The sequence below is a fragment of the Populus alba genome, chromosome 11 (assembly GCF_005239225.2).
Source record: "Populus alba chromosome 11, ASM523922v2, whole genome shotgun sequence".
In the NCBI taxonomy this organism is placed as follows: Eukaryota; Viridiplantae; Streptophyta; class Magnoliopsida; order Malpighiales; family Salicaceae; genus Populus; species Populus alba.
This window is the reverse complement of record NC_133294.1, coordinates 4,999,493-5,009,818: the sequence shown is the minus strand read 5'-3', so window position 1 is coordinate 5,009,818 and position 10,326 is coordinate 4,999,493. Positions and strand designations below refer to the sequence as shown.

The following is a 10,326-nucleotide window of genomic DNA, read 5'->3' as shown; positions in this document are numbered from 1 at the left end:
CCATGTTACGTTTTGGGATTAAATTATAGATACACACATATATGAGTTAAAAACTATATATAACCGTACTTTTTAAATTATTTCTTTTTATTTCAATATGTTAATTGAGGTAATCGAATGATTGGAAGATGAATATATTTCTGTATGAGAGGTATTTCAAATAAATTTATAAATATTAGTATAGCTTTAGTATTTTTTTTTTTTTGAAAAATATAAATATCAAGAAGTATAATATGACTAATTAATTCTACATGTATATTACTATAGATTACAGATTTAAAAAAAAAGATAAAGTAGCAATAATTAAATTTAAGAGATAAAAGATGAAATTAATTAGTGTTGATCCTTTTTTTTTTAGTTATTATCATAATTATCAAAGCAATTTAACTTTCCCGTTTAATTGTAAACCACATATAATTTCAACAAAATACCTTATATCTTGTTCATTAAGCTCGAAACCATAGTTATTAAACTCAAATCGATCCGAAGAGTTGATTTAGAACCCGATTAACTCGATGGCTGGACCAGTCCAGATGAGGTAAAAAGATTAAAAAACCCAGTTGACCTATCAAAACTAGGACCTGTTTTTTTTTTTTTAAATGTTTTTTTTTCTTCTAGTGAAAAACCCAATTTTTTTTATATATTTTTTTGTTGATTGTTAATTTTTTTAAAAATTTATTATATAAATACTAGAATAATATTTTATTTTAAAAAAAATTCTATACATCACATAATTACTAAATTTTTATTGGTTTCTTTCCCCCACTGCAGCCTCCTCCTAGTCTCGGAATCTTAAAAAGTACATGGCAATGCACCAACCATAAAAGAAGATACAAACACCTAAAACCCATTTTCATCGAAGCAACGGGCATTTTGGAATTGCTCTCATGCTCACACCCTTTCTGGCAATTCCCTGGATATATGAGCAGCTTCAAGATATGTAGAGCTCCAAAACCCAGCTTCTGAGAAAGAACGTTCTTTAATGGCATTGCTCTTGTTAATTGGCATTTCCTTCCATAAGCAGCCAAAAGATCTACGAAGTCCACTGCATGTCAGGTTCACTTGGTCATCATCCCTTTCCTCTTTTGGAATTTATAGACAGATAAATCTAGGGTTTATTACAAATCACCTATATATATATATGGTCTGGCCTAAATATTTGAAGCTTACCAATCACAACCATATATATGTCAACATTGATATATAAATATATATGTCCTATCCATTGATCATTTCCCCGTGGTGTTGACAGAAGATGAGAGGTTTGAGAGGGAATTCAAGTTTTGAAGAGAGCAATATTGGCCAAAAATCCACAGCATGGAAGCCTTCCAAATAGAACAGAGTAAAGGGTGGAAGAGACGTTACTTTCTGTGTTAATGTTTTTGTCCTATTGTAACGAACCAAAAATTTAAATTTTTCTTAATTTTTTTCTCCTGCTTATGAGGAATAGTATCACCGCATTATTTATGATGATTACGAAAGTTGAGAGCAATCTTTTTTTTTTTTCTAATATATATATATTATCAATTTTTAAAAATTTATTTTTTATTTTTGACATTAACACATTAAAATTATATAAAAAATATTATTTTAATATTTTTCAGGACAAACATAATTTTAAAAAGCATATAAAAAACAAAAATTAGTCATTACACTTCCAAACAATATTTAAGAGGGGTGGAGAAATAAACAAATAAAAAGATAAATTGAAAAACAAACTATGTGATACCAAGCAATATTAATTGTCAATTATTCCATATATTAATCGTTTACTAAAAAAATAAATTATTCATAAATTATTATTTTTCATTTAACCCATCATTAAGAAGGATTTCATGTATCACTTTGAATTCATACATATTTTTTTTTTGAGTCTGCCATACACAGGGGCGGAACTGAGGGGGGGCAAGCAGGGGCCCGGGCCCCCCCTCAAGACATTTTAATTTTTAAAGAGGAGGGGTGTTATATTGATGGGTTTTTTTTACAGTAATTGATTATCATTTTACTTTTGATTTTCTAATTCATTCTTGAACTACGTGGAAAGGAAAAAAATATGAAGGTGTGAAATAAAAACAGAGTTATTAATTTATTCTAATATAAAGTTGTAGGGTATAGTCTCAAGTAAAAAAATAAAAATACAAATTATGAGTAAATTTTTTTTTACAAAAATATTGAAGCAGAGTTATTAATTTATTTATTTTTCATCAAATAAAAAAAGATAATTTAAATTTAAAATCTATTTTTGTTTTATTTTGAGATGTTAGTTAATAATTTTGATAAGGTTCTTTTATAATTCTATCCTTTTTGCTCCTTTTTCTCCCCTTAAATCTGCTAGTTTTTACCAATTGTTTTTTTAAATTCTTGTTATAGTGATTTTTTTCTAATTAATTAAATATATTTTATTGGTTTGTTTTGATCATACTTAGATCTTTTTTTATGTTTTATTTTTTAGCAGAGCCACCAAAATTATTAATTTTTTCTTACAATATATGCTTTGATTTTAGATTGAACAATGAACAAACTAAAAAGAATTGATTCTTTATTATTTTTTGCTTTATTTCAAAGTTTATCAAACATAAATAATACTTCGCTTTAGCTAATATTTCTTTTATATTTTGTATGTTTATATTTGATAGGTATAAAATACCAACAATATTAAAGTGATAGATACATTATAAATATGAAATTAACTTAATTGCTTTGACTTAATTTGATATTTGCTCTAAACCTTTTACCTTATATAAAGATCATTATATATTTGTTGTAAGTTATTTGAATAAAACTAAATTATGCAGGTTTTGTTTTACAACTCATGTACAATAAATTAAAATAATTATTATATCTTATTATATTAGTTTTGGCCTCCCCTAACAAATAATCCTAGCTCCGCCCCTGGCCATACAGATCAGATCCAAAAAACTATCCCAAATTACTTCAAAAACAACTAAGAAAACGAAAGGAAACGAAGCTTTCTCGAACCATGCATGATTCCGAAAGAAAAAAACATGGATGGATAGTCGCGCGCCACCAGCCATATCGCAGTTCAAAAAAGAAAAATATCATGTGGACCCTCGAATTAATATATTGGCTTAGAGTCATAGACTATATGGTTAAGGGATTATAGCTAGGTTGCTAAAAATTGGCTCCGGGCTCTAGCCCTACAAGGGAACATTCATCATCTCATGCTTGCCGACGACCTCCGTTGTGTGGCCATGTCCTTGTATTTTTTTCAGGTTTAATTTGCCGGTGGGTCAAAACCACTCCTTTATATATGGAGTATTTTATTCGTCATCCTTTTTTTTTAGATATGTGTACATTACTTGCGTGGCGTTTTTGTAAATGATGCCGTCCAAAACAAAGCTCGACTTTTTGGCAAGGAAAATGCTAGCTAGCAAGCAAGCAAGCCCCATTACCAAAAATTAAAGTTGGTACCTTCCCATGCAACTTCGAGGAAGAAATGGTCACGGATCATACGCAACAAAAAGCCGGCCAGAACAACCTTCCTTGACAACTAACCTCTATTATCTGTACTTTTGTCATTGACACCTATCCGATGATCTTTCCTCGAACACTTCTCTTCCTTTCCTCCTAAGCCTCGGTATTCTCTTTACAAACTATAAATATGGACCTTATCGAGTCACATTTCCATCGTCACAACCTTCATAATTTCTCAGTTCCATCTTGCATTAGATATTCCATACGCAAACAGCTAGCTGAGCGCTAGTTTACGCTGCGTGAGTGGTCTCCAATGGCGTCGCGAAATGGGATTGTGTTCGAGGATTTCTTTCCCGCCATGGTGGAGAAGCTAGGCGCTGAAGGGTTCATGAAGGAGCTGTCCAATGGGTTTCAGCTGTTGGTTGATGAAGACAAGGGTTTGATCACATTTGAGAGTTTGAAGAGGAACTCAGCATTGCTTGGATTGCAGGATATGAGTGACGATGAAGTAAAGTGTATGGTAAGAGAAGGTGATTTGGATGGAGATGGTGCTTTGAATGAGATGGAATTTTGTACACTTATGTTCAGGCTGAGTCCTGGGTTGATGATGAATTCAACAAAATGGCTCGTAGAGGCTATTGTTAGTGAGATGTAGGCCTCTCCTCTTTTTTTTTTTTTTTTTTTTTCTTTTTTTTTTTTTTATCATTCTTCGTCTTCTTCTTCTTCTTTCTAAAGATATTGTAGCTCTCCATCGATCTAATTTGTTGCAATGCAGACATTTTATTCTTCTCTTTCATTTTCATTACATAGAATTAACTCATTAAATTTTTAATATGAAGCTCATTGATTGCAATATATCAACCTTCCTTTTCAAGCATGGAACACAATAGTTTGATTCAATTCTTAAAACGAATCTTACGCCAATAGCGCATTTCTTAGAAGGTGACAAAATCAAAGGTAAAAGAAGAAAGGGCCAGAGAAAGGAATCTGGCTAGACTATGAAGCCATTTTTAAGACCATCTTATAAGTCCGGAGAATTTATGGGCTTTTTGGGACAAACTTTCTTAGGCCAGCTTACAAGTCCAAAGAGATACTGGGCTGGGTTTGTTACATGCTCATCTAAACTTATTAGTTGTTTTTTTTAATATTTTTTATTTGAAAATATATTAAAATAATTTTTTTAAATAAATTAATTTTTAATATCAAAACATATGATCCAAAAATTAAAAAATAAATAAATAAAAAACAATCTCAAAATATTATGAAAAAATAGGTTGCATTATAACCCCAAACAATTTCTTAATGGGCCGGTTCAGGTTTGAGCCCAAACAGTCTCTTGATAGGCAAGTTCAGGTATGAGGTCTGAGTTAGCTTGAAGGGCAGCTTCAAAATCATAAAGGGTGGGTGCTGGGTGATTTTATCTATTTCTTAAATCTAATATTAATATATATTTTTTTTTTACATTTTTCATTTTGAACAGTAAGTATACTATTATTTAATTTGATTTATATTAGGATTTACTTTTACCATTATTTCTCTTCATCTCTCATCAAATATCCTTTACACTTAATCCTTTAATATTTTTTAAACCTTGAGCTTTTTATCTTTAAATTTTACTCTTTAACATTTTTGCTTGATGATTTTAATCTTACACGAACACAAACTAAATCTTAAAGTTCATAATGGATATTCCTGGTTGGAAATGCTGAATGGAGAGCATTCTTCCAACACAAATAATAACAAAAAAGAGAGCTTATTTAAAATGGAAATATGTCAATACATATAAATATTCTTGAGAAAATGCATATTGATCACTAAAAGAAAATATTTATTTACATATGTATCCGCTACATGGACACGCATAACATAGAATTTACTAATATATTTGTTCGCGCTACGTAACGAGTCAATATTATTTTTAAAAAAATTTAAAAAAATATTAAAATGTCTAGTAGTCATACTAGACCCAATCACTCTGGCTCTAGCACATAAGTAATTTTGGTTTTGCCTGTTTTTTAGACCTAAGTAAATGTTGATTCAGCATAGCTTTTTAGAATTTAAAAATAATAAAACAATATCAAAATATCAAAATGCTTTCATGATTATAGAAAATTACACAAAAAATAGTGTGAAAGAACAAAAACATCCACATATACAAAGCTTATATTTTATATTTTTTAAGGTTAGAGATTTATTTTAACTATTTAACAGTTTGTGAAAGAGTCCAAAAACCCCTTGCCAATAAGTTTCAATTTTGTTAACCTTAAAGGTATAATAATATTTTAACCATGCAAATAATCGTTAAAAAACTACTATATTCTCACTGAAATGTTTAATGACTAATAAGTCTATGAAAAATATTGAAATACCCCCATAACCAAGGCTTCAATTTTTTCAACACTAGTGCAAAATGATAATTTTATTTTATGTGAAAAGACAACATTAACCTCATCCCAAGCCTTTAGAGCTTGGAAAATCCACTATGCAAGTCTACAGTGGACTTGTCTTGGTCCACAGTACATTTGCACAAGGTTGCCAAACCCAAGCTACTTGGATCAACCTGGAAAATTTTAAAAAATATATATATATTTGAGATTTTAATATTTCATATGAAAAAATTAAGAAACAATACATATAGATATAATCTAAAAGATTATTTCAAAAGATTTTTTTATCCTACCTTGAAAATATATTATCTTATCCTATTAAGTTGAAGTATTTAAATCAAAAATATTTTTTTATCCCACATTGAAAAAACACAATTTTTTTTTCTTGTGAACATAGAATATATATATTAATGGGCTTCGAATCTCAGATTGAAAAAATAAAATATTCTTCAAGTATTTATATAATGAACTTTGATATAGGTTAATAACTAACTGAAAAAGATATATATAAAAAAAAAAAGGATATATGGCTAGAGGAAAAAACACATAAAAAAAAGTCTCTATGGGGTTTTATTGGATCACCTGAGTCCCGGGTTGATTCACCGGACCAGGTTTGATAACTATGTTTAAACAACAAAAAGTGAGCTTGAGAGCATTAATTATAACTTATTCTCTTCTTTTCTTGTTCAATAAAACCAGTTAATTAATCCTTAAAATTTTAAAATATAGATTTAGGTTAGTTTTTGTATCGTTATTTTTGAATTTTATTTTTTATTCAAGTGCTTGGGCTTGACAATCATGTTAGACCCATGCATTTTGGATCTGACAGTCATGTCAAACCTAAGCACCTGGATCTAACAACCATGTCAAACTCGTGTGTATCTTTTTTTTAAAAAATAAAAATTCAATTATAATTGTTCTAAAAACATATTTGTTTTATATTTTCAACTTTATCTTTTTAACCAAATATATTTCTATTTTTTCAATATTTTTTTCTTCTATTTTGGGATATTAACCACACGCATACCTAAAATTCACTCAATTTTTTTTTATTAATCTCTAATTTTAGTGAAGAAATTATTTATAAAATTGCACAAATTAAAATAGTCAAAAGGACAATAAGTCTTTTACTTATATAATTTTTTTTCCTACAACATAATGTATTAATTCAAAAATGTTCTTTTATAATCATATATTTCATAGTAAAAAATCTCTTGATTTACATTGATTTCCCCACATTATTTATCTTTTGTTATAATTTATCACGAAGAAGTTGTTTTAGAATCTTAAATTGAGTCCACGACCGCACTAATATTTTTTAAATGGAGGTGTCGTAATAAAAATTACATGGACAAATTTAAACGTGAAGCAAATTGGAGAGAAAACATGCTGTCTTTTAAGGTGGAAAATATATGATTAGTATTAAAACAAAGAAATTTAAGTACCAAATTAAAAGATTTTAAGGCTTTGGTGTGATAAGTATTGGAATATAGTGTTAGACTGTTAGTTGTTTATTCTAATCCCTGATGATATTCAGTAGTCGTGCCTAGAAATATATGATCACCCATGATCTCTATACGTGAATAATGTTCTTCATGTCCTTTTCTTTGGTGATAGAATTCCTTACCCTTTAGGTATCACTCCTTATCAGTTGTGATTTCTAACAAAATAATTTGGTGTATGAACACATATTAATTAGCTTGCACGCCATCTTATCCTTCACGTTTCATCTCTTTCCTTAAAAATTTCAAAACATGTAATGATATCTTCCTAGAGGTTTTGCTTGCATCTTCGACGACCTTCAAGATGTCTGAGCTAGATTATATACACCACGATTAAATATTTTATAGTTATACTCATTGGCTTGCCGATATGGAGCATTGTTACTCTTTAGGATTGTATGAATAAGGCTCTATTCATAAACATTTTAACCTAATAATGTGTGTTTTTATTATTTTGTAAACGCTACTATGACACTGCCCGGTAATGGTATATCTACTGTAAAGAGGATCGATGAACTTAATATAATTAATTAGTACATGATAAAATTGCAAGGAAAAACAAAATTTAAAAAATATTTTTAAAATTAGTAATATATAAAACATATTGAGTGATTTTATTATTTTCTAATCTTACACAATGACACTGCTCGACGATTGTACATTTGTCATAGGTAAAATGATCAATAAACAATAAAATTATTAATATGCAATCAAATTGTGAGGAAAACAATCTTGATAATATTTTTAAATATTATAATATAACTTATTAAGAGATTGTATTATTTTACTAATCTCACCCTATGGCATGACTCAATGATGTTACATCTATCATAACAAGATGATTAGTGAATAACAAAATTGCATATTAAACCATCAATATACAACACAACGATTAGAAAACATCATCATTATACTCTAAAAACAAACATTAATATAACAAATAAAAACAATATCACCACATAGTAATAACAACATCTGCACAATATAATATTCAAAAACACATAGGCATGCATCAAATTTTAAACATTTCCATACTAGTGTGTGGACCCAACACTTCAAATATGTCACACAAATCAATAACATGTTAAAAATGGTTCAAGTATTTGAAACATTTCATCACAATTTTAATAAAAATCAATAACATGCTAAAATTGTTTTAAATAATCAATAAAATGCATCTGAGGTTTGTCGGAAGCTGTTGGAATAGTGACCAACGGCGGTGACAAATTGGGAAATGTTGCCATGTGGATCCATTGAGGGGGGAGATCGACGTGCTTGGAGTCTCAGTTTCACTTATTTCTATATCTTCTTCTCTCCTCCGCAACGGCTGCTATCTTAGTAAGGGAGACAAGTTTTGCTCTTTGAAAAATGGAGGAAGACAGGAGGCTCGGTGGAGTCTTCGGTGTTGGCGCGCGGATCGGTTGGAAAAAGAAGACATAGAGGAGGGGCAAGCGCTTGCCAAAGTTGGCTAGGAATTGAGAGCCTTTTTCTCTTTTCTCTTTTCTCTGTTTTCTTTTTCTTTCTACACGCTTTTTCTCAATTTTTTATTTTCACTCTACCCTCTCTTTTTTCTTCTCCCCATATTTTTTTTCTAAAATTTTATCTCCAACTCAAATCTTTGCTCACCCTCCAAGTTTTTTCTTTCTTGATTTTCTCTTCTCTTTTTTCTCACACTTCTCTCTTTTCTTTTTTTCTTTTTTTATTTTCTCCTTCTCAAATTTTTCATCCATTATTTGCTTGTGTGTATCATACATCTATATTTATACTCCCCTTTATTTTCTCAAACCTTATCACATCTTCAACTTTCTTTTTTTTTTTTTCTTTTTTTACCTTATCCTAGGGGAAGGGATTAGAAACGAATATGTTAGTCCCTCGCCCATTCCTTAATTATCACTATACTCACTACACTTTTTTATATATTTTATCTTTCGGTTTTTTCAGCTTTAATTTTATTATTAAAAATTCATCAATAAGTGCATGGCAAGCACAAAAGTTGAAATTAACCTTTACTGAATAGCTAAAATTAGTAAATATTTTTAGAAATTTTTGTATTTATGAAACTTTTTAAAATTATATATATACTAAAAGGAAATTATATTTTTTGTATAAAAATGACATAATTATAAATATTTTTAATATTTTACTGTAACGGTAATATAGCAGTGACAAAATTGTAAATTTTTCAGGATTTTTTTTTTATTTAGAAAATAATTTTTTCCTATATTTTTTTTTATTCATACTTTGAATTTTTATCATTTTCCACTTCATCTATTTATCATCAGTTTTTTTTTCTTATCTTCATTTTTTGTATTTTTTTTAGTTTTTTGCTCTTTTTTCTTTACACTATTTTTTTATCTTTTACAATTTTAATATTTATCACTCTACATTTGGCCCATTTATACTATTTTTTGGTTCTTATCTTTATTTTTTTGTAATTTTTATTTTATTTTTTCTTTACACTTATTTTTTGAAAAATTATATATTATACAAAGACGTATTTAATTAAATTCATCCAAGAGTTTTTTTTTTTATATAATTAGATTTTTATTTAAAAAACACATTTAAAAAGCTTATATATTTATTGTTTTTTTGTCATAAAAATTATCAGACCGGCAACAAGTACAAGTCAAATAACTAGTATATAATTAAAAGGGGAGTGAAAATCGAGTTATATAAAATAATTTTAATTTATATGATATTCAAAAGCATCAATTAAAGTTAATTTTTCTCCATCCAATAAGAAATAATCATCAATCCTTTGTTAAAAGGAATAAATGAAGAAGGACAAGAACACAAGAAACGAGAGAGCCCCGTCAGCGGTGTTAGCGGAAAACACGGGGACTGAGATTCCCATTGTGAAAGGGACCTTTGGCAATTAAGGTTATCTAGTCATAAATAATTATCAATCCCTTATTAAAAGGAATAAATTAAGATGAACAAGAGCAGCAAACAATATACGGTAGAAAATAAAATAAAATAAAATATTATACGGCCTAAAACTA

At 28.6% G+C, this 10,326-nt stretch overlaps 1 protein-coding gene across 1 annotated transcript; it reads left to right on the top strand.

Annotated features, from left to right (window-relative positions):
- The first annotated feature begins 3,662 nt into the window (after nucleotides 1-3,662).
- Nucleotides 3,663-4,231, top strand: LOC118047415 (calcium-binding protein PBP1). The gene has a single exon (XM_035056700.2). The coding sequence runs from the start codon at nucleotides 3,749-3,751 to the stop codon at nucleotides 4,088-4,090; it is 342 nt and encodes a 113-aa protein (XP_034912591.1). The 5' UTR covers nucleotides 3,663-3,748; the 3' UTR covers nucleotides 4,091-4,231.
- Nucleotides 4,232-10,326: the final 6,095 nt, after the last annotated feature.